The sequence below is a fragment of the Ovis aries genome, chromosome 17 (assembly GCF_016772045.2).
Source record: "Ovis aries strain OAR_USU_Benz2616 breed Rambouillet chromosome 17, ARS-UI_Ramb_v3.0, whole genome shotgun sequence".
In the NCBI taxonomy this organism is placed as follows: Eukaryota; Metazoa; Chordata; class Mammalia; order Artiodactyla; family Bovidae; genus Ovis; species Ovis aries.
In genome coordinates this window covers 61,424,189-61,449,028 of record NC_056070.1, presented here as the reverse complement: position 1 = coordinate 61,449,028, position 24,840 = coordinate 61,424,189, and the positions used below count along the sequence as shown (strand labels likewise).

Below are 24,840 nucleotides of genomic sequence, written 5' to 3'. Positions count from 1 at the left end.
AACCCACATGCCACAGAACAACTAAGCCCTGTGTGCCATGACTGCTGAGCCTGCATACCCTGGAGCCCGAACTCTGCAGCAAGAGAAGTCACGGTAATAAGAAGCCCGTGTACCCCGGCTGGAGAGTAGCCTCCACTCGCTGCACCTATAAAATGCCCGCTGACAGCAATGAAGACCCAGCGCAGCCAAAAACTACAGATAAGTAATCGCCATTTGAAAGATAATAATAACAAAATCAATCATCACAGCAGAGAAAGGGGGTCTGTTCCTGTCCCACCTTGGAGATGTTTGCCTTCTGCGTTACAGAGGGAGCCAGTGGGAGCTGCCCAGGAGTTTCGTTCTCATGGTCCTGGGCACAAGAGTTGGACTCCTGTCTCCTCCCTGGCCTGTGTGCTCCTGGGCATGTTTTCCTTCCTTGCTGGGGGTGGTTAAATGCTCGATGAAACCTGGCAGGTGTTCATGTGTGTGCTGAGGGACTGGGCACCCAGAAGCAGGCCTCTGGGGACCTGGGTTTGCTCAGGGGCAGAACTAAATTCCAAGTGGCTGAACCCTTGCCTTGCTGTGTGTCCCGAAACAAGTCAGGGCCCTCTCTGGTCTCTTCTCCTCACTGTTATCATCAACTCTGAATTCCCAAACCATTGGGAACAGGGGAAAGAGGAAGGAGCCTCAAAAGATGACCTCTGGGAAAATGATTTTTTACATTATATATATATATATGTAAATATAACTGAATCAGTTTGCTGAACTCCTGAAAACTAACACAATATTTTAAATCAGCTATACTTCAATTATTAAAAAAAAAAAAAACCACCTCTGGCCCCCTATGAAATTACTTGCTTTACAAACACTTTACAGCACTAGCCGTATACCAGGTCCTGTTCTAAGCACTTTGCAAGTATTTTAATCTTTGTATTAAGCCTGTGAGATAGGTACCACTGTTACCCCCATTTTACAGATGGGGAGATCAAGGTACAAAAAGGGCTGGCAGTGTGCTCAAAGACACAGACCTAACCCATATCAAGCCCTCATAATCCAGCTCAAGGGGCCATGTTTTTAACTACAAGCCTCCCTTGAGAGCAGCAGACAGGCTGGGGGCGAGGCCTGGGTTGGGCCAGAAGACTCTGAGTTTCCTTTTCCCCTGGTGTGAGTTTCGGTTTTCTCCCCTCTCCTCCCCCTGCACACAGAAGTTCCTTATTCTCCTCAGCCTCCCGCTCTGCCACTAGCTGTCATCTCAGCAGCCAGTCAGAGCCATGGGCAGCTGGGAGTCCCATCTCTATGAACAGCCTTCTGAGAAACTGGAGGAGTTTATCCAGAACTACCTGAGGCCCTCTGAAGACTGTCAGAAAGACATCGACCAGTCAGTGGACACCATCTGTGCAGTCCTGCAGGAACCCTGCCAGCCCCTCACCGTGACAGGGGTGGCCAAAGTGAGTAGATGGCTGGAGTCAGTGCTTCTGGGACCCAGGAGGCAGAAGGACGTGGTGCTGAGCACCTGCTGTGCTCTGGGCCCTGGGCGCGCAAGAATCACCTTGCCTAAGCCCATACTTGAGTGACATGATGGAACGGGGTGTAGAGTTTAGGGGTACAGGTTGGGAGAGCGCTGATTCTGCCCCTTACTGCTGTGTGACCCGGGGTAGGTTGCTTAACCTCTCTGTGCCTCAGTGTCCGAATGTGTAAAATGCGAGGGGAATAATAGTCAGTGCCAAGTGTTAAGAGGCTTAAACACAGAATGTTCTGGCAAGAACTTGGTACAAAGCCGCAGCAGTAAATTAGCTGTGGTTACTTATGTCATTTTTATCCTCCCCATTTTACAGATGAGTAAACTGGGCCTACAAGAGTTCAATAAAACTATTCAAGGATGTTCTGTGATTTCTCAACACTGAGGAGATGGGAAGCCTCATCAGTTAGACATGTTTGGTGCTCTGGCACAAACCCTAGGGTGGAGGCTGAAGATTCTAGAATTTTGAGAAAGAAATGATGCTGGGAAGCTGCCAGGACCCTAGGGTGGGGAGGGGATTATGTATGCCCGGCCCCACCCCCGTGCCCTTCAGCACCAGAATCGCACTTCTCCGCAGCCACGTGCTTTCTGGCCTCCGCCCTTACACACACCCACTAGCCCTAGGAGTAGACACCTGGACACATGGTGTCTCTACATGGTGTCTCCTGTCTTGGCCCAGATAAGGAAAATGAAGCGTGGGGAAGTTATCATTTGTTGGTATTCGACCTGGGATTTTAAGCTCAGGTAATCTATTTGGAAGGCCTTCCCTGGTGGCTCCATGGTAAAGAATCCACACTGAGGTGCAGGAGGCATGAGTTCGATCCCTGGGTCAGGAAGATCCCCTGGAGAAGGAAATGGCAGCCCACTCCAGTATTCTTGCCTGGGAAATCCCGTGGACAGAGGAGCCTGATGGGCAACAGTGGGTGGGGTTGCAGAATTGGATACGACTGAGCGACTAAAGGGGCTTCCCTAGTGACTAAACAATGGCGACAATTTGGGAGCGTGCACCCTTAACCACTGTGCAGTCCTACCTCTCAAATTTGTTAACTTTTTTCTCAGTAAAAAAAATATGTACAACAAGTGCACAGATCTGTGTACAGCTTGATGGATTGCCACAGACATACATGTGTGACCTATACCCAGATCAAGAAATAAAAGTTTCCCAGCCCCTACCCAAGAGTCCCTGGGTCCCTTGTCCAGTCATTACCCTCAACCCCAGCCAACCACTCTCCTGACTTCTAACAGCATAGATTAGTTTTGCCTGTTTTTAAACTTCGTATAGAGTGACCAACCTTCCGGGTTTGTCTGCGACTGAAGGGTTTTCTGGGACATGGACGTCTCGGGGCTAAAACTGAGCAGGTTGGTCTCCCTGTCTAAAAGGCATCGTGCGCTGCGCGGCTTTAACGTGTGGGCTTTGTTTTCGACGCATCGGTCGATGAAGCGCACGTCGTTGCGTGCAGCTGTTGTTTTCTCATTTTGTTGTTGCCGTGCATTCCGTTGTGTCTGCTCTCCTGCTGATGGTCATCCAAGTTGCCTTCTGTTTGGGGCTTGTGGGGGAAATGTTGCTGTGGGTGTCCTGATTCAGCTCTTTGGGTGGACAGATGAACACCAGACGTGTGGGACTTCTGCTCGAGTTGAGAAATACCTCTGCCTGTTGGGGTGCCCAGTGACCCCAGAGGGTTCAGACTTTCACATCTGCCTCTCTGTTGCTGATAGGGCGGCTCCTATGGCCGGAGAACGGTCTTGAGAGGCAACTCCGATGGTACCCTTGTCGTCTTCTTCCGGGACCTTGAGCAATTCCAGGACCAGGAAAAAAGACAATATGAACTCCTTGGCAAAATCTGGGCACAGATGAAGCACTGTGAGTCCACGCTGAATCTGGCAGCCAAGATGGAGCTCCAGAACACCAATAGGAGCTCCAGGGTCACTGTCCAGCTTTCCACAAAACAGCAGAGCATCACTTTCAACGTGCTGCCTGCCTTCAACCCTCTGGGTGAGCCCTCCTGGGTGTGCAGGGTGGTAGGCAGGGTTGGAGGTGTGGGTCTGGAAGGGCTTGTCAAGAGAACAAAGCCAATGAAAGGGGTGGTGGATAGCATGGGGATGGAATAAATACCACTGAAAGTGAAAAGAAAGTGAAAGTGCTAATCACTCAGTTGTGTCCGATTCTTTGTGACCCCATGGACTGTAACCTGCCAGGCTCCTCTATCCATGGAATTCTCCAGGCAAGAATACTGGAGTGGGTTGCCATTCTCTTCTCCAAGGGATCTTCCCCAGCCAGGGATCAAACCCTCGTCTCCTGCAGTGCAGGCGTGTTCTTTACTGTTCTTTACTGTTCTTTACTTTAAGCTGCCAGGGAAGACTTTCAAGAGAGAAGACCTCTCCTACCTTGAGCATACTCTGGTCTTTAGGACCTCTCCTTTAACTCCTAACTGATTTTGGAGGAAATGTTCTAGACTCTAGAACCTAGAGTTCCTCAAACTGTGATATGCACACAAATCCCCTGAGAAACTTATTAAAATGATGGCTCTGATTCAAGAGATTGGGGTCCAGAATTCTGTATTTTCAACCAGCTTCATGGTGGTTGCTGCCTTTCTGCGGACCACAGTGAAGATGTAAACTAGAATAAACTTTGGCCAGAGGTAGAGGATGGGGAAAACCTCTGAGAAAAGTTCAGCTAGAGCAGGTTTGCAGTTGCCCTCTAATCATCAAGGCAAGGATCTTCCATGGGCAACAGTTTGAATGGATCAATGGTTGGATGGAAGGATGGTTGACTGGATGGATGGATGGATGGATGGATGGATAGATGGTTGACTGGATGAATGGATGAGAGGATGGTTGACTGGATGGATGGATGGATGGATGGATGGATGAATGGATGAATGGATGAATGGATGAGAGGATGGTTGACTGGGTGGATGGATGGATGGATGAGAAGATGGTTGACTGGGTGGATGGATGGATGGTTGACTGGATGGATGGATGGATGGATGGATGGATGGTTGACTGGGTGGATGAGTGGATGGTTGACTGGATGAATGGATGTGAGGATGGTTGACTGGGTGGATGGATGGTTGGTTTATTGAGTGGATAAGACTCACCATAGTCACAGCTTAGTCTCAAGCATTAGGTATATATATTATCACAAACTTAATTATCAGAGTTGACATCCAATCCCTCATTAAACAAATGGAATCAGAAAGACATGACTGTATCCAGGGCCACACACCCAGTTACTGACAGAACTAGGATGAAAGCCCGAGTCTTTTAAGAGTCAGGCCTGGTGCCTTCAAGGTGGACACACACACACACACACACACACACACACACACAGAACCTGAGACTCACATTCACAGAAAGGTGACCTAGTTCAGAGGAAAAAATGCAGCAGTTTGTGAGTTAGGCAGCCCTGAATTCACACCCTGATCCTACTACTAACCCACCTTTGTCCAACGGTAAGATCAAAGCTAGAAAAAGCTAACTTCCAGGGCCTTTCGGACAGTAAGGATTGAGAATACATGCCTGACTCAAAGTGTTACTCACTCAAAGTGTGTGGGTCCAGCTGCTCACCGTCCAAAGTCAATAAATAGGCCAAGCTGATGGAAAGGAAAGTTAGCTTTATTTCAGATGCCAGCAACTTTGGGGGAGGGCAGACATCTGTCCAAAGGTCAACGCCTCCCGCTGATCGTCAGTGGGGACGAGATTTTTTAGACCGAGGGAGGGAGCTACAGGAAGAAAAAGTACAGTCAGCTCTGACAGTCATCTTCAAACTGGTCATCAGTGATCTGAGCAGCGTCATCTCAATTGCTTTAGGTGCAATTTGTCTTCAGTTCCGGGGTCGGCTTGTTTCCATTTTCTCTGGGGTCCATTCTCAGAACTGCGACAGCTCGTGTAATGGGTACAGTCTGGCCGTCGTGTAGTTAACTTTTTCCACCTGGAGTTTCAGTATCTATATGACAGCTCATGGATATGGCTCAGAATGTTATCTATAATCCCCGAGAAGGAAACTCTGAATGGTCCTCGGCTAAACTTAATGTTGAGTTAGTCATTTAGTGAAGTCTGAATCTTTGCAACCCCATGGACTCTAGCTCAATTATGTTTAATGACTACATTATTATTTTTTGGTCCCCTTTGACTCTTTTCCTTTGTTTCTGCATGTTCTCATCTCTCTGGTTAAACTTATCCTTTGACTATAGTTTTCCCCAGGCAAAAAGCAGACAGAGAGCATGGTGGGGGTGGAAGGAGGCAAGGACCACGGTGTCCTGCTCCATTTCAGCAGAAGGGGCCGGAGACAAGGTGAAGAGACAGTGTGACTCAGAATTCGTAGGATATCCTATGTTCTCTCCTCTGGTTTATGGCAAACAGATGAGGAAACAGTGGAAACAGTGGCTGACTTTATTTTGGGGGGCTCCAGAATCACTGCAGATGGTGATTGCAGCCATGAAATTACAAGATTCTTACTCCTTGGAAGGAAAGTTATGACCAACCTAGACAGCATATTCAAAAGCAGAGACATTACTTTGTCAACAAGTAACGTCCAGTCAAGGCTATGGTTTTTCCAGTATCATGTATGGATGTGAGAGTTGGACTATAAAGAAAGCTGAGCACCGAAGAATTGATGCTTTTGAACTGTGGCGTTAAAAAAGACTCTTGAGAGTCCCTTGGACTGCAAGGAAATCCAACAAGTCCATCCTAAAGGAGATCAGTCCTGGGTGTTCATTGGAGGGACTGATGTTGAAGCTGAAACTCCAATACTTTGGCCACCTGATACGAAGAGCTGACTCATTTGAAAAGACCCTGATGCTGGGAAAGATTGAGGGCAGGAGGAGAAGGGGACGACAGAGGATGAGATGGTTGGATGCCATCACCGACACAATGGACATGGGTTTGAGTGGACTCCGGGAGTTGGTGATGGACAGGGAGGCCTGGCGTGCTGCGGTTCTTGGGGTCGCAGAGTCGGACACGGCTGAGTGACTGAACTGAACTGAACTTCTCTGGTTCACAGCAGGGTGGTTGGAGATAAGGCCAGAGCGCCCTCTGCTGGCTTCTCCCGGTCATGCAAGGATGATGTAAGAACGGAAAGACCAGGTCTTCCTCACATGTAGTATCCAGGAGCTGCCACGAGATGGCGGCAGAGTGACACATTCCAAACTTGAATCTCTCTCTCTCTCTTTTTTTTTTTCCCCTGCTGCTGCTAACTCACTTCAGTCGTGTCCGACTCTGTGTAACCTCATAGACGGCAGCCCACCAGGCTCCCCCGTCCCTGGGATTCTCCAGGCAAGAACACTGGAGTGGGCTGCCATTTCCTTCTCCAATGCATGAAAGTGAAAAGTGAAAGTGAAGTCGCTCAGTCGTGTCCGACCCTCAGCGACCCCATGGACTGCAGCCTACCAGGCTAGTCAGTCCATGGGATTCTCCAGGCAGGAATACTGGAGTGGGGTGCCATTGCCTTCTCCTAGGCTAAACAGTAATGGTTGCTTTCTGAGAAAAGCAGGGCTTCCTTGATGGCTCAGATGGTTGGTCACAACTGAGTGACTGGCATTTCATTTCATTTCTGAGAAAAGTAAAACTACAGGGGAATTTTAAAATTACATTCTTTACTGAGTATTAACCTAACTACATTTTATTATCCAGCAGGACAGACCACCTCTCACCTTTTACCCCCACCCTCTTCTAGATGAAGCAGTGAGCGCGTGCTATCTGGCTGCATCCAGCCTTCTTTGTGGGCTCACCAAGCCTAGGTTCCCTGAAAATCAGAACTTCTGCTTCTCTTTCACACCAGGCTTAGGTGAGAAGTCTAGCCCCTGGAGCTATCGAGAGCTCAAAAGATCCTTGGATATGGTGAAAGCCAGGCCCGGTGAGTTCTCAGTCTGCTTCACGGAACTCCAGGAGAAGTTTTTTAGCAACTATCCCAGCAAACTAAAGGATTTGATCCTCTTGGTAAAGCACTGGTTTCAAAAGGTAAATTTCAAATTGTGTGTCCATTGCTATCGATCATCTGTTTCCCTTTGACTGAGATGATTCATCTTGGGTAAAGTGTCAATACAACAACGTTAAGAATGGTGGCAGTCAAGAAGCCGCCTGTCATGCAAGAGACCCTGGGCCAGGAAGATCCCCTGGAGGAGGAAACCCACTCTGGTGTTCTTGGTTGGAGAATCCCACGGACAGAGAAGCCTGGTGGGCTACAGTCCACAGGGTCACAAAGAGTTGGACACAACTGAGTGACTGAACTGAACTGAACTGAACATGTTCACATTCAAGAGTACAGCTCAGGACTTTACTGGTGGTCCAGGGGTTAGGATACTACCATTCCAATCCAGGGGGTGCAGGTTCGAACCCTGGTAGGGGAAGTAAGATCCCACATGCCATAAACACACACACACACACACACACACAAAGGAATACAGCTCAGTGCATTATTGTAGCCTTTTAGGCAATCCTCAGATCAAAATAGGGCACGTTTCCTGCACCCCAGCAGGCTGCGCACTTCCAGTCTGTACTGCTCCCAAACAAACCTCTGTCCTAACATCTGTCGCCACAGACTAGTTTTGTTTGTTTTTAAACTCGATGGCAACGGAATCATACTAACTGTACTTTACGACTGCCACCTTTTGCTCAGTATTAGGCCTGAGAGGTTTTTCCATGTTGTTGCAGGGAGTAGTGGTTCTTCACTGTTTGATACTATTCCATTGCGTTAATACACTGTACTTGGATGCAGTCCACTGCTAAGGGACATATGGGTCATCCCCAGATTGGGGCTATCATGAGTTAGGCTGCAATGGATATTCCCCTACACGTCTTTTTTTTTTTTTTTTTTTTTTTTTGGTGACTTTAAGCCGTCAGTTCCTCTTGGGTAAAAATGCAGGAGTGAAGCTGCTGTGCTATAAGGCATGCTGTGTGTGTGTGTGTGTGTGTGTGTGTGTGTACATGCACACTCAGGTGCTCAGTCGTGTCCAACTCTTTGCGACCCCATGGGCTGTAGCCCACCAGGCTCCTCTGTGCATGAGATTTCCCAGACAAGAGTACTGGAGAGGGGTACCATTTCTTCCTGCAGGGAATCTTCCTGACTCAGGGATCAAACCCATGTCTCCTGCATCTCCTGCATTGTCTGGTGGGGTGGAATCTTTTACTACTGCTCCACCTGGGAAGTCCATATACCTTATATATGTAGTATATATTCATATATTTTATATATATATATATGGATGAGTAGGGCATGGCAACCCACTCCAGTATGCTTGCCTGGAGGACCCCCATGGACAGAGGAGCCTGGCAGGCTACCGTCCCTGGGGTTGCAAAGAGTCAGACACGACTGAAGCGACTTAGCTACATATATGACTGTGTATGTGCATGTGTATACATATACACATGGCATATATGAATAAATATGTGGAGTATGTAGATATAAATTTACCTTTAGTAAATGCAGCTGAATATTGCTCCCAAATGGGTGCACCAGTTCACACTCCCATCAGCTGTGTATGATAGTTCCAGGTGCTCCCTGTCCTTGCTGACACTTGCTATTGTCAGTCTATGGGGTTTTAGCCATGATATCATTTCGGTCACTAGCAGGGGATGGTGACTTCCTATAGACTTCTAGTTTCTTGCTTTCAGACCCCTGGCACGGGTCCCAAGTTATCTGCCAGCCTTCTCTCCTCTCACAGTGCCAGGAAAAGCTGATCAGTTCCTCCCTGCTGCCTCCATATGCCCTGGAGCTGCTTACGATCTATGCCTGGGAACAGGGGTGTGGAGCGGAGGACTTCAATATGGCTGAAGGTGTCAGGACTGTTCTGAGGCTCATCAAGAAGCAGAAGCAGCTGTGTGTCTATTGGACAGTCAACTACAACTTTGGAGATGAGATTGTCCGCAACATCCTGCTGAGCCAGCTCCAAGCCCCGAGGTACCAAACTTCCCATTCCGGCTCTCCTTCCCTCTTCATCTGCATGCCAGGCTGTGCCCCCTTAGAATGAGAGTCCATCCACACTTTCCCCAGACAGGGCATCTGTCAAAAGAACACCAGCTGCAGTGGTTAAGGAGGCAAAGAGAGGTCTGTCTGAAAGAGGAATGCTACAACGTTTCTCACATTCGAAACCATTGTCCCCTTTTGTCCGCAAAGCAAGCACTTCCCCTCATAGAAAGAAGGGGCTAAGGAGACAGGTCAGCAAAAAGAGGAGACCCTTTTATTAGCTTATGAATGGAACATGTCCGTGAAGCAGAGCGAACAGGACCAGAGGCTAGACATCTTAGACAAAGCACTTCAGCAACTGGGAGGAAATGCAGGAGGTAAAATACAGATTCCTGGGTGCCCAGTCCAGCCCTCTTTCCCTTAAACTGATTTCTTCTCCCACTAGCAACTCAACTGATTATTATCTTTTAACCTAATGGAATTTATAGGCCAGTGATCTTGGATCCAACTGACCCAACCTATAATGTGAGCACGGATAACACCTGCTGGCTACTGCTAAAACAAGAAGCTCAAAACTGGTTGCATTCTCTCAGGGAGAACGAGTCACCCGGACCATCTTGGAATGTTCTGGTGAGAGGACTTTCCAGCACAGCTGGTGTGCTGGTGCAGACAGGGCCCGCCTGACACTTGGACTACAGTCTATCCAAGATCACCCTAAGTTGGTTGCCCAGAGCTGCTGTGACAAAGTGCCACACACTGGTGGCTTAAAGCAACAGAAATGTATTCCGTCTCAGTTCTGGGGACTAGAAGCCCAAGATCAAGGCATCAGCAGGACCGTGCTCCCTCTGAAGGCTCCAAGGGAGAGTGCCTCCATGCCTCTTCCAGCCTCTGATGGTTGCAAGAAATCCTTGGCGTGTGGCAGCATCACCCCAGTCCCCGCCTCCGTTGTCGCGTGAGCCTCTCTTGCGTCTTCACAACATCTTCCCTCCATGCTTGTCTGTCTCTGCGTCTCTCTGCTCTTCTTATAAGGATCCCAGTCATACAGAATAAGGGGCCTACAGGAATGACCTCATCTCAACTCGATTCTTTTCACTGTTTGCTCACTGTCTGACTCTTTTGTGACCCCATGGACTAGCCCCCAAGGCTCCTCTGTCCACAAGATTTCCTGGGCAAGAATACTGGAGTGGGTTGCCGTTTCCGGCTCCAGAGGATCGTCCTCATCCGAGGATCAAGCCAGCACCTCCTGCATTAGCAGATTCTTCACCACTGAACGAGCAGGGACGGCCCCTTAACTTGATTACCTCTTTGCAAAGACTCTGTTTCCAAATAAGGTCACATGAATAGAGCCTAGAGGTTGGGACTTCAATGCAGTTTTTAGGAGGACGCAGTTCAGTCTGTACACACACCCTTAGGGGCCTTCCCTTCCATTAAAATGATGGTGAAGTGTAAAGTTGAACAAAGGAATGGGGCATCTGCAAATGAGAGATTAGTTTCTGCAAGAGAGGAGCAGGTGAGAAGGTGGAGACAGGTGAAATGGAGCAGAGCCCAGGAGACGTAGGTGGTGGCCCCCCGAGCAGATGCTGGATCAGGCCCTGAGCTCCCTTCACACACTGTAGGGGTGGGGGTGAGAGTGAGAAGGGAGGCTGGAGATAGGAGCTAATGATGAGGCCAGATGCATTGACTTCCCCTCTCCTCTCCCCCAAAGGGGAAGCACATCGATCCGCACATGTCTGGTCATACCTGCAAGGTCCCATCTTCGCATAAGGTAGGCAGAGTCATAGAGCAGGACGCTGACTTTGGGGAGGCGTATCGCTGTTTTCCCCCCACCCCTCACCCGGAGCAAGAAGCAAACTGCCTCTGCAGACTGAGGCCTGAGCAAAACAGCAAAGAGAAGAGGCTCGGGTGAGCTGTCTTGAGCTGTGGTCCACAGGGCACATGCCATCTGACGTTTTCTACTGAAGAGGAGAGAACCGCACTTCTGGGCGGGTGTCAGACCCCTTTACCCATCAGAATATGGTTTCCTTCCAGAAGCGACCACAGGTGCGAGGGAATGAGCAGGTCCCACTCTCCACGACCCCATTTGATTCTAGAGCAGGGATCTGCCCCCTTCAGAATGAGCACACAGCCCCTCTGACCCCAGGATATCCCTCTCTTCAACACACTTAGAGGGAACTACATCCCCTGCCATGAAGGGTCGAATAGTGTCCCGAAAAATTCACGCCCCTCAGATCCTCAGCGTGTGACCTTCTTTGGAAGCAGGGTCTTTGCAGGTATCATCAGTTAAGGGGTCACCCTGGATCAGCGTGGGCTCTGAATCCAATGACTGGGTCTTATAAGAAGACACTCAGGGACAGACATAGAGGGGACGAGGTCACGTGACAACAGAGGCATGGGTAGGCGTGATGCCGCCACGAGACAAGGAAGACTGCAGGACTGCCAGAAGCTGGAAGATGCGAGGACGGATTCTCCCCAGAGTCTTGGGAGAGAGCCCGGCCCCGCCCGTGCTTTGATTTCAGGCGTTCAGTCTCCAGAACCGTGGTTTGTTACAGCAGTGCCTGGAAAGCCAGTCCACCTGGGCACAGAGTGTTTAACAGAGGCTGATAGAACCTTGACAAAAGGAATGAGTGTGATCGTCAGGAGTCAGCAATACCCACAACCAATGGGAAAATAAGGAAGGGACATGGCAGGAGGAGAAGCAGTTCACAGGAGGTGCTGGCAATTGGCAGACGAAGCCAGAACAGAAAGCGGACACGAGAGAGTGATTCAGAGCCCGGGGCATCACAACCCTGTTTGGGAGAAGGAGCCAGATCCCTCCTAGGGGGTAAGGAGGAGCAAGGAGGAGAGCTTTTGTTTCAGGCGGATCTTGGGTACCACCTGGAACTCTCAGGCACACTCTTAGGGTATGTGATGTGAGAACTCAGATGACAAAGGTACCAGCAGGAGGGCTGGAGAGCAGGAGGGAGGGGTCGGTGGAGCAGAGAAGGCATGGGAGGACGCGGGATGGGGGGTGGTAGCTGGCAGGGGCATCTCACAGCTGGCTCCTTCCACAGCCTGCGCCACTCTACATAACCCCAGGCCATCTGCTAGATAAGTTCATCAAGGACTTTCTCCAGCCCAACCAGACTTTCCAAGACCAGATCAAGAAAGCTCTTAAAATCATCTGTTCATTCCTTGAAGAAAATTGCTTTCGACATTCAACTACAAAGATTCAAGTTATCCAGGTGAGCCCTGGCCTTTTTCTTTGTTCTTGGCGGGGAATTAAGCAGTGCCTGGATCTCGGCAAGAGTTGTGACCACCGGAAATGTGTGGCAAAGGATGCAGGAGGGAAGCTGGGGAGAGCAGTGCCTGGGATCCCAGTACTCGGGGGTGGGGAGGGGGGTGCTGAGGCACTGCTTAAGTCACTCGTGATAGGCCCTGGGGCGGGGCACGCTGTGTGTCTCGCAGGGTCTTTTTTTTTTTAAAAAAGAAGATTTTTTTTTTTATTTTTTAATTTTTATTTTTACTTTATTTTACTTTACAATACTGTATTGGTTTTGCCATACATTGACATGGATCCACCATGGGTGTACATGCGTTCCCAAACTTGAACCCCCTCCCACCTCCCTCCCCATAACATCTCTCTGGGTCATCACCATGCACCAGCCCCAAGCATGCTGTATCCTGCGTCAGACATAGACTGGCGATTCAATTCTTACATGATAGTATACCTGTTACAATGCCATTCTCCCAAATCATCCCACCCTCCCCCTCTCCCTCTGAGTCCAAAAGTCCGTTATACACATCTGTGTCTCCTTTGCTGTCCTGCATACAGGGTCGTCATTGCCATCTTTCTAAATTCTATATATATGTGTTAGTATACTGTATTGATGTTTTTCTTTCTGGCTTACTTCACTCTGTATAATCGGCTCCAGTTTCATCCATCTCATCAGAACTGATTCAAATGAATTCTTTTTAATAGCTGAGTAATACTCCATTGTGTATATGTACCACAGCTTTCTTATCCATTCATCTGCTGATGGACATCTAGGTTGTTTCCATGTCCTGGCTATTATAAACAGTGCTGCGATGAACATTGGGGTACATGTGTCTCTTTCCATTCTGGTTTCCTTGGTGTGTATGCCCAGCAGTGGGATTGCTGGGTCATAAGGTAGTTCTATTTGCAATTTTTTAAGGAATCTCCACACTGGTCTCCATAGTGGCTGTACTAGTTTGCATTCCCACCAACAGTGTAGGAGGGTTCCCTTTTCTCCACACCCTCTCCAGCATTTATTGCTTGCAGATTTTTGGATTGCAGCCATTCTGACTGGTGTGAAGTGGTACCTCATTGTGGTTTTGATTTGCATTTCTCTCATAATGAGTGATGTTGAGCATCTTTTCATGTGTTTGTTGGCCATCTGTACGTCTTCTTTGGAGAAATGTCTATTTAGTTCTTTGGCCCATTTTTTGATTGGGTCGTTTATTTTTCTGGAATTGAGCTGCATAAGTTGCTTGTATATTTTTGAGATACTTGTTTGTCAGTTGCTTCATTTGCTATTATTTTCTCCCCATTCAGAAGGCTGTCTTTTCACCTTGCTTATATTTTCCTTTGTTGTGCAGAAGCTTTTAATTTTAATTAGACCCCATTTGTTTATTTTTGCTTTTATTTCCAGAATTCTGGGAGGTGGATCATAGAGGATCCTGCTGTGATTTATGTCGGAGAGTGTTTTGCCTACGTTCTCCTCTAGGAGTTTTATAGTTTCTGGTCTTACATTTAGATCTTTAATCCATTTTGAGTTTATTTTTGTGTGCAGTGTTAGAAAGTGATCTAGTTTCATTCTTTTACAAGTGGTTGACCAGTTTTCCCAGCACCACTTGTTAAAGAGATTGTCTTTACTCCATTGTATATTCTTGCCTCCTTTGTCAAAGATAAGGTGTCCATATGTGTGTGGATTTATCTCTGGGCTTTCTATTTTGTTCCATTGATCTATATGTCTGTCTTTGTGCCAGTACCATACTGTCTTGATGACTGTGGCTTTGTAGTAGAGCCTGAAGTCAGGCAAGTTGATTCCTCCAGTTCCATTCTTCTTTCTCAAGATTGCTTTGGCTATTCGAGGTTTTTTGTATTTCCATACAAATCTTGAAATTATTTGTTCTAGTTCTGTGAAAAATATGGCTGGTAGCTTGATAGGGATTGCATTGAATTTGTAAATTGCTTTGGGTAGTATACTCATTTTCACTATATTGATTCTTCCATTCCATGAACATGGTATATTTCTCCATCTATTAGTGTCCTCTTTGATTTCTTTCATCAGTGTTTTATAGTTTTCTATATATAGGTCTTTAGTTTCTTTAGGTAAATATATTCCTAAGTATTTTATTCTTTTCGTTGCAATGGTGAATGGAATTGTTTCCTTAATTTCTTTTTCTACTTTCTCATTATTAGTGTATAGGAATGCAAGGGATTTCTGTGTGTTGAATATATATCCTGCAACTTTATTATATTCATTGATTAGCTCTAGTAATTTTCTGGTAGAGTCTTTAGGGTTTTCTATGTAGAGGATCATGTCATCTGCGAACAGTGAAAGTTTTACTTCTTCTTTTCCAATTTGGATTCCTTTTATTTCTTTTTCTGCTCTGATTGCTGTGGCCAAAACTTCCAGAACTATGTTGAATAGTAACGGTGAAAGTGGGCACCCTTGTCTTGTTCCTGACTTTAGGGAAATGCTTTCAATTTTTCACCATTGAGGATAATGTTTGCTGTGGGTTTGTCATATATAGCTTTTATTATGTTGAGGTATGTTCCTTCTATTCCTGCTTTCTGGAGAGTTTTTATCATAAATGGATGTTGAATTTTGTCAAAGGCCTTCTCTGCATCTATTGAGATAATCATATGGCTTTTATTTTTCAATTTGTTAATGTGGTGAATTACATTGATTGATTTGCGGATATTGAAGAATCCTTGCATCCCTGGGATAAAGCCCACTTGGTCATGGTGTATGATCTTTTTAATGTGTTGTTGGATTCTGATTGCTAGAATTTTATTGAGGATTTTTGCATCTATGTTCATCAGTGATATTGGCCTGTAGTTTTCTTTTTTTGGTGGCATCTTTGTCAGGTTTTGGTATTAGGGTGATGGTGGCCTCATAGAATGAGTTTGGAAGTTTACCTTCCTCTCGCAGGGTCTTTATTCCCCCACCAGATATCGAACCCATGGCATTGAGAGCACTGAGTTCTAACCACTGACCACCAGGGGGTTCCCGATCACGACAGACTTCCGATTCTGCGTTAACCTCCAAGGTTGACACAGAGGTGGAGGATGGCTGCTTGGCCCTCCTTGCCTATGCTTGGCTTGTACTGTATCACTTGCAGTGGGAAAATTTTAGATTTTTACTATTAGTTGAGGATATTTTTTCTCACTATGGTCTCTTTTTAAAGTGATCGGTTTCAAGTATAGTTGCTGTACAATATCATATAAGGTACAGTAAGCTATACAGTAAGTTGGGCTTCCCTGGTGGCACAGTGGTAGAGAATCCACCCGCCAGTGCAAGAGAGGCGAGAGACTCAGGTTTGATCCCTGTGTCCGGGAAGATCCCCTGGAGGAGGAGATGGCAACTACTCCAGTATTCTTGTCTGGAGAATCCCATGGATAGAGGAGCCTGGTGGGCTATAGTCCATGGCGTCGCAAAGAGTCAGACACAGCTGAGTGAGTGAGCACACGCACACAAGGTATATGATATAGTGATTCACAATTTTGTAAGATAATGTAATTTAAATGGTGGCTCCATGGTAAAGAATCCACCTGCAACCCAGGAGATATATGTTCGATCCCTGGGTTGGGAAGATCTCCTGGAGGAGAAGACAACAACCCACTCCAATATTCTTGCCTGGAGAATTCCATAGACAGAGGAGCCTGGCGGGCTACAGTCCATGGGGTCGCAAAGAGGCAGACAGGACTGAGCGACTGAGCACCCTCCATTTACAGTTATTATAAGATAGTGGCTTTATTCCCCATGGTGTACAGTATGTCACTGCAGCTTATTTCCTCCCTAATAGTTTACACCTCTTACACCCCACCTCTATCGGCCCTGCCCCCCGCCCTTCCCCCACTGTAACCACTAGTCTGATCTCTGTGTCTGTGAGTCTGTAAAGCTATGCAGTCTTTACCAGAAGTATTTAGGACATTGACTTGAGAAGGAGGTCATTTAAAACTAACCCATCCATTGTTTGTGGGTAAATTCACACATCAAAAAGTGTGGGACAAACCACCTTTGGAATCAGAGGATTCTATTTCTTGGGAAAATGAAACACTCTGCTTAGGACTCAGCCCTAATTGGAGACACAAACTTGGGGCTACCCCTGGCAACCTCATCAATTGGCCCAACGGGTGCCAGCCCACAGGGGCGAGGGGCGAGCTCTAGAAAACGCTGCATCTCAATTTGCCTTTCTTCCCTAGGGGGGGTCGACTGTGAAAGGCACGGCTCTGAAGACTGGCTCTGATGCCAGCCTCGTAGTGTTCGCAGACTCGCTGAAAAGCTACACCTCCCCGAAAGACGAGAGCTGCAACATCATCAAGGAAATCCATAAGCAGCTGGAAGCCTGTCAGCAGCAGAAGGATTTTGAAGTGAAGTTTGAGATTTCAAAATGGAAGCCTCCCTGGGTGCTGAGCTTCACTCTGAAATCCAAAGTTCTCCATGAAAGTGTTGACTTTGATGTGCTGCCTGCATTTAATGCCCTGGGTGAGACTCCCGAGCTTTGAGCCTCTGGAAGAGGCTTCTGGCGTGATGGAAGAAGGAAGAAGGATTCTGGTGTGATGGAGGCAGGGGCGGGGTAGAGGGAAAGTCACGTGACTTACTGATCAGTCTTGGGTCCAGTGCCCCAACAGGTGACATAAGGACACCAGCATCTTACACCTGTGTGCATTTTTATCCTCTTTCAAGTATCCTGATGAAGGCCAGAGAGCTTTCCTGGTGGTTCAGTGGTAAAGAATCTGCCTGCCAATGCAGGAGATGCAGGTTCGATCCCTGGGTTGGGAAGATCCCCTGGAGGAGAAAATGGCAACCCACTCCAGTACTCTTGCTAGAGAATCCCATGGACAGAGGAGCCTGGAAGGCTGCAGTCCATGGGGCCGCAAAGAGTCGGATACGACTGAGAGACCCAACAACAGCAACAGCCAGAACCTGCATCGTATATTCCCAGGGTATCACTTGCTGCTGCTGCTGCTGCTGCTAAGTCACTTCAGTCGTGTCCGACTCTATGAGACCCCATAGACAGCAGCCCACCAGGTTCCCCTGTCCCTGGGATTCTCCAGGCAAGAACACTGGAGTGGGTTGCCATTTTCTTCTCAAATGATGAAAGTGAAAAGTGAAAGCGAAGCCACTCAGTCGTGTCCGACTCCCAGTGACCCCAGGGACTGCAGCACCAGGGTCCTCCGTCCATGGGATTTTCCAGGCAAGAGTACTGGAGTGGGGTGCCATTGTCATCTCAGATCAAAGAATGAGGTACACAGGAATTCAGTACACATTTATAGATAAAATGCCTCAAGTATTAGGGAAGGAAATTTTAAAAATAGACTCTGGGAGAAATTCTGAGGCAAAAACAGGAAATCTGGATGTTCACTTTCAAATAGGCAAAAATTTCCTTTGGAAATTCAATTTGTAAGTGACAGATACACGATGATGTATTAAAAGAAACCAAGGGTATGTCAGGCATTTTCCAAATCAAAATCAAGAAGACTCTGGTCCTTTCCTTCTGAGTGGTTCTTAGTGTCTTTAGAGAGGAAATGACAGTATATAGATTGGGGGTCAGCTAACTTTTTCAAGCCTGGGTCTCCTGCATTGCAGGCAGGTTCCTTACCATCTGAGCCACCAGGGAAGCCCTATAAAAGATAAGAGAGCAAATATTTTCAACTTTAAGGACCCTAGTGTATCCATGACAACTACTCAACTCTGCCTTTGTAGCTTGAAAGCAGTCATAGACAATACATTAATAAGTGAGCATGACTGTGTTCCAATAAAGCTTTATTTATAAAAACAAGAAAGGGGCCAGATGTCATCTGGGGGCCAGAGTTTCCAAAGTTCAGGTTAGCACTGTCCAGAAAGCCTTTCTGCAATAACAAAAATGTCCTATGGAGAGCTTGAACTATGGCTAGTGCTACTGAGGAACTAAATTTTTCAATTTTCCTTTAATGAGTTTGAATGCAAATAGCCATCTTGGCTGATGACTACCCTGTAGGACAGTGCAGATCTAGATAACCTTTTAATAATTCCATCTATAGTCATATAAACCATATAATTTTTAATAACTCACTACTCTGGAGATATTAGGCATCAGTAGTTTACATACACTAATAGAGTTAAAGTAATTTCCCAGGATTAAATTATATTAACAGTGTTTTGAGATCTGTTACTGTCTAGAGAGACTGTAGCATAATGTAAATTTCTCGCCCATGCTAGGTGAACTGAAGTCTGGCTCCACACCCAGCCCCAGGACCTATGCTGAACTCATCTATTTGTACAAACCTTCTGATGTTTTCCTGGGGGGAGAGTTTTCTGTGTGTTTCACGAAGCTACAGCGCAATTTTGTTCGCTCCCTGCCCCCAAAACTGAAGGATTTAATCCGCCTGGTGAAGCACTGGTACAAAGGGGTATGACGGCTCTTTTCCTAGAGCCACCTCATTATTACTATTTTTAATTCTCTATTTATTGTATTTTTAAAGATGCTTCTGCTTATTTTTGGCTTTACCGGGTCTCGGTTGCGGCCTGGGCTTTTCTCTAGTTGCGGCAGGTGGGGGCTACTGTCTGGCGCGGTGCACGGGCTTCTCACCTGGTGGCTTCTCCTGTTGTGGAGCACGGGCTCTCAGTGCACAGCAGCTGCAGCACGTGGGCTCAGCAGTTGCAGCTCCCGGGCTTTAGAGCGCAGGCCTGGTAGTTGTGGTGCATGGGCTCAGTCGCCCCGCCACATGCAGCATCTTCCCAGACCAGGGATCAAACTTGTGTCTTCTACACTGGCGGGCAGATTCTTTACCACTGAGCCACCAGGGAAGCCCTGATTGTGTTGATTTCTGATTGCGCTGGGCATGGGCTGCATGTGGGCTGCACTGTTGCTGCACGTGGGCTCTCTCCAGTTGCAGCGAGCAGGGGCTACTCTTGAGCGGCGGTGTGCGGGCTTCTCACTGCAGTGGCTTCTCTTGTGCTGGAGCACAAGCCCTAGGCATGCAGGCTTCAGTAGCACTTGGGGCTCAGTTGCCCCGCTGCATGTGAGGTCTTCCCAGACCGGGGATTGAATGCGAGTCCTCTGCACTGGCAGGCAGGTTCTTAGCCACCGGACCGTCCTGGTCTTTATTTTTATCAGTACTCTGTGACCACGAAACCAGCACTTACCTGGTGCTCACACTTGCCCATGCTGGGAGGGGACGGAACCACATTAAGGAATCTTCCCGCTCTTAACCTGCGTGTCTTTGTGGCGTTCACATCCCTGACCCCATTGAGTCGGGTCACATGCAAGCCCCTCATACCCACAAAGCTGCTGCATGTGGCTTATTCTGCCTCTGCTCTGGCACCCGAAGAATTCTGGAGCCGAAGGGAGGATGAAGTCGGGATGTGCATGCTTGCAAGTCACCACCATGGCTTACTTACTGATGAGTGCCCATAACACACACAGACGCTACTCTTGGAAGGCAGGTTGGAGTGACAGGTGGCACCAGGGGCTGCATTTCCTATACTGGTTTACCTCCCTTCACTTCCATCAGCTCATGGGGGCACTTTCTGAGCCCCACACAATAGCTGCTCTTTCGGGAGATGTTCCCTTTCTGTGTCCAGATTCCTGAAGCTGGAAAAGACTGAATCTGTGGTTTCCAGCTCTATGCCGAGGCCCAGGGAGCTCAGAGCGCTCGGGGCTCCCAGGTGACCTTGGGCAAGTCATTTCACTTCCCCATGACTTCATCATTTGACCTCTGCCTGCTGGGTAGGGACATTGGAGGATCAGGAATGAATGATGGAGGTGGAATGTCTGGCCACATAATTAGCACAGACTGGGGCTTTTGGAAGTGGTGAAAGTGTCAGTGGCTAAGTTGTGTCCGACTCTGCGGCCCCACATCTGTAGCCCACCAGGCTCCTCTGTCCATGGCATTCCCCAGGCAAGAATACTGGAGTGGGTTGCCATGCCCTCCTAGAGGGGATCTTTCCAACCCAGAGATGGAACTCGGGTCTCCCTCATTGCAGGCAGATTCTCTACCGTCCGAGCCACCAAAATCCACGACAAGACTGTGTTATACTCTGGGAAGGCACATAAAGGCAAAGTTCAACAAAGAAGCCTGCGCAGCTGCCTTTGAGCTGCAGAGCGGCCCTTCTCAGGCCCCAGCAGACCGGTCCCCCCCAGGGCTGAGTCTCGTGACTCGGTTGTTCTGCTGTGGCCACAGCATCCTTCGGTGCACCTTCTTGCTATGTGCGTGTCACCTCCCTGCTTTAACCGCTATCGTCTGATGTTTCCATTCTTCCCTCAGTGTGAAAGCAAGTTGAAGCAAAAGGGGTCTCTGCCCCCTAAGTACGCCTTGGAGCTGCTCACCATCTACGCCTGGGAGAAGGGGAGTGGGGCACAGGATTTTGACACGGCTGAAGGTTTCCGGACTGTCCTGGAGTTGGTCATACAATATCAGCATCTCTGTGTCTTCTGGACGGTCAACTACAGTTTTGATGATGAGATTCTGAGGAATTTCCTCCTGACCCAGATCCAGAGAACCAGGTGCCCCAAACTGCTGTTTCTTAACTTTATTCCCTCCAACACTGTTTTGGTGACCAGAATTCACCTCCCAGGGGCCCTGATTCATTATTCCTCATATGAAACTGAGAAGGGAACTGTGCTGACCGTCAGAACCTCCCATGGTCTCCAGGGAGGCAGGGGAAATGTCATCCAGGAGGATCAGAGAGGGAAGGACCAGGGTACCAGGTCCTGAGTTGCTTTCATCTTTCTAGGTCAGAAGGAAAAGCAGGGATCCGTTAGCAGGTCTAAAAGGTGTGGGAGTTGGAAGAGTGTCCCTGAGAAATAGTGCTGTTATTCACTGCTGAAAGATCCTGCAGGTTATTTTTTAGATCGGGTTCCCATCTCCATCCTACAAAACGGTTATCCTCAAGAACAGGAAGGAATATTCGTGCATCCACTCAGCGCCAGCAGCAGGGAACCAAAACAAGGGAAGCAAGAGAAAAGAAAGGAACATTGAGAAAGAATGGAGGAAGGAGGGGGAGAAAAAGAGAGAGAAAGATACCGTGGCTTGCCAGCCATGGTGTGACCAGCTTGACAGTGTGCCCCCGGTCACTCAGTCACGTCCGACTCTTTGCAGCCCCATGGACTCTAGCCCACCAGGCTCCTCTGTCCATGAGACTTCTCAGGCAAGAATACTGGAGTAGGTTGCCATTTCCTCCTCCAGGGGATCTTCCCAACCCAAGAATCAAACTTGTATCTCCTGTGTTGGCAGATAGGTTCTTTCTTTAATCACTGAGCCCCCTGGGAAATAGAGTTGATTACATGATAAATCATATTTCAGCACTAGGATGGGGAGATGTTTATATCATGCCTTCATGTGCGTAATAACAAATAGCTTTCTAAACTTTTCTGACAAATATGATTTAATTCTAGGAAATCCTTTCGAACTGTTTCAGTACATTGGAATGACTGATATGTAAGCTAGAAAGACACATTGTTTTATCATGGAAAAGAGAATAGGCCCCTAATTCTGAGGCCACCATTTCCGAAAAACCATGTCTCTAATGACTCCTAACCTCTCGTTTAGGCCTGTGATCTTGGACCCAGCCGATCCTACTGGCGACGTGGGTGGAGGGGACCGTTGGTGTTGGCATCTTCTAGCGAAAGAAGCGACTGAATGGTTGTCTTCTCTCTGCTTCAAAGATAAGTCGGGATGTCCCATACAACCGTGGAAAGTGCCCAGGAAAGCCATCTAAAGAAGTGTCGTCTGGAGATTACCCTGGGTTGGGCTTCCATCCAAGAGCTTCCTCTGCTCTAGGAACTTGAGATTCACTCAGCCACACATTACAGATAGCCCAACACAGGCGCTTAAACGATTGGCTTTTTTTGGTCCCATTTGATGAAATCCTAAGGGGGCAATATAGGACTCACTCAACAGCTCCATCAGGCTTTCCCCGGGAGCAGATTGTCTCCACTGTGACTGTTGGTATTCGGGCCTGGATAGTTCTTCATGGTGTAAGCAGTGTAAGATGTTGAGCAGCAGCCCTTGGTTCCCTACCCAGGAGATGTGGGTGCACCACCCCTGAGGACAATAGCCAAAAACGTCTCCAGGGATTTCCCTGTTAAGAGGCCACCTTGCAGTGCAGGGCACATGGGTTCGATCCCTGGTCAGGGAACTAAGATCCCATGTGCTGCAAGACAGCTAGGCTCACACACTCTGGAACCCATGCAACACAACCGGAAAGCCCGTGTGCCACGATGAGAAAGACCCGTCACAGCCAAATAAGTAAATCAATTCTTTAAAAAAAAAAATGTCTTCAGAGATGGCCGAGTGTCACCCGGGGCACGCTCATCCCTGGCTCCTTCTGGCTCCGCCCTCTTGAGTTGTCTAGCTGAGTCTTCCTGGCACTGAGAGTAGCTGTTGCACCTCTGCGTGGCGGGTTCACCATCAGGCTCCAGGGACAGAAAAGTGGAGAACACCTACCCACAGGGTGTCTTATTCGAAGCCTCATCCAGCAAAGTATTATGTTTCATTACCCGGAACCGTTGCCATGTGTTGCTTGCAGCTTAAAAGTGACTCCAAAAAGGGCAGCGATGAAGACAGCCATGGATGGGGGTTGGGTCAGTCAACCAAGAGTGCCTGCCACACGTGTTCAAAGCTCCACCTCCTTCCAAGATACCTGCCCCAGGTATACTTGGTTCTCCCATCAGTTTCTCTGTCAACAAGTACCCCCAAATTGTCCCTGGTTATCTTCACCTTCTCAGATACACTTCTTCTTTCTTTTTCCTGTGTCTTTTCACCCGTGGTTCTGACTGCTTGGGTATGTTCTATTCCTGCACATACATTTCTTTCTTTCTTTCAAGAGAGTGCAGACACCAGGAAGTTGTGGAGCAGGGATGTATTCCATGGTCAATGAGATGCACTTACTCAGAAGTCATAGATTCCTGGACTAGTAATGCTGGGAGAAGCTTCTAGAGGCCATCAAGCAATAGCTTTTAAAGAATCAGTTCATGGTATAAAAGAGTAACACATGCCTCCCTTGACGGGCCCCATTACCTCTTCCTAAGCTTCTTCAACTCCTCTTGAAATCATCACCTCCACGTCCTCCGTGACGTCTCGCCTTGCCTCGCTGAAATCTCGTTCCGTGAGTGACCTCTGCAATTAACATATCTGCTCTCATCCAGCTTTATGTGTGCCGTATTTGTGAACCCTTCCATATTTTTCCGATTAACTCCTTCCTTTTCCTTTAAGTCTTAGAGGAGGGGTCTCTTCCCACAGTGAAACCCTTTTCCTGGCCCTTGGTTCCTGTGATTCTGTCATCTCGCCCTCATACTCCCCCACCTCACCCGCCTCCCGTCTCTTCCTGTCTGTACATAGAACTCCTTGGGGCCCTGCCAAATCAAGGTCTCCTAAGCCGGTAGTGAGCCAGGCTCTGCTTACAACTGCACACTGATTGTGACGGTTGAGACAGATATTTAGATAGACATCAGCAGTTGTTTAATGCAGATAGACATGTATTACATAAGTGTGACTGTTGTCATTTCCTTCTGAGCCTACCTTTTCCCCCACATCTGTGAGCTTCTTCTTGCCAAATCTGAAGGCTTTCTCCTCTGGCTTTGCCTTTCAAGACACTTGGAAGTCTAAATGTGTTAACTTCATAAATCCACTTAATGTTTGATTACTACCACATATACCAACTGTCAGATAAACAAGAATAGATCTGGTCTTTGTCGCCAGTTCCTGGCAAAGAGCTTCAGAAACCCTTGGAATGTCCTGATTTGGGCTGTCTTTTGTATTTGGAGGAGCCCCTTCCAACCCTCCCTGTGTTGTGCTTACGAGGTGTGGGTCCTTAGTTTCAAAGGATGGATTGGCCATGCCTGAAATGCCAAGCATGTTAGGAATGTTGAAACGTTCAACCCCACCCACTACCAACCTTCCAAGAGGACAGGAGGGCTGGAGATCAAAGCCAAGCACACGGCCAGTGATTTAATCAACTGTCCCTTTGTAATGAAACCCTAATGAAAACTCTAGACAACAAGGCTTCCTGGTTGGCTGGTGAGCATATGAATGTATCACAAAGATGGGGGGATGGCAGCTTCTGTGCTCATGAGCCTGCCAGCCCTCCTCTCCTATGTATCTCTCCATCTGGCTGTTCATTTGTATATTTTATATAGAACAGTGATTGTAAAAAATAGCCCTTTCCTGAGTTCTATGAGTCATTCTATGAATTATTTAACCTGAAAGGGGGTCATGGGACTCCTT

At 47.8% G+C, this 24,840-nt stretch overlaps 1 protein-coding gene across 3 annotated transcripts; it reads left to right on the top strand.

The window, feature by feature from the left end:
* Positions 1-1,218: 1,218 nt before the first annotated feature.
* On the top strand, positions 1,219-24,314 carry LOC101109915 (2'-5'-oligoadenylate synthase 2). 3 transcript variants are annotated; one of them, XM_027956575.3, is made up of 11 exons: positions 1,219-1,427; positions 2,781-2,857; positions 3,215-3,491; positions 7,278-7,456; positions 9,160-9,395; positions 9,890-10,031; positions 12,452-12,622; positions 16,834-17,116; positions 18,833-19,023; positions 20,881-21,119; positions 22,165-24,314. In XM_027956575.3, the coding sequence occupies exons 3-11, from the start codon at positions 3,350-3,352 to the stop codon at positions 22,331-22,333; spliced, it is 1,752 nt and encodes a 583-aa protein (XP_027812376.1). In that variant the 5' UTR covers positions 1,219-1,427; positions 2,781-2,857; positions 3,215-3,349; the 3' UTR covers positions 22,334-24,314. The 3 variants fall into 3 exon arrangements, with proteins under 3 accessions (XP_027812376.1, XP_027812374.1, XP_042090610.1); XM_027956573.3 differs by lacking the exon at positions 2,781-2,857; XM_042234676.2 differs by lacking the exons at positions 2,781-2,857; positions 18,833-19,023; positions 22,165-24,314 and having other exon boundaries at positions 20,881-20,994.
* The last annotated feature ends 526 nt before the right edge of the window (positions 24,315-24,840 follow it).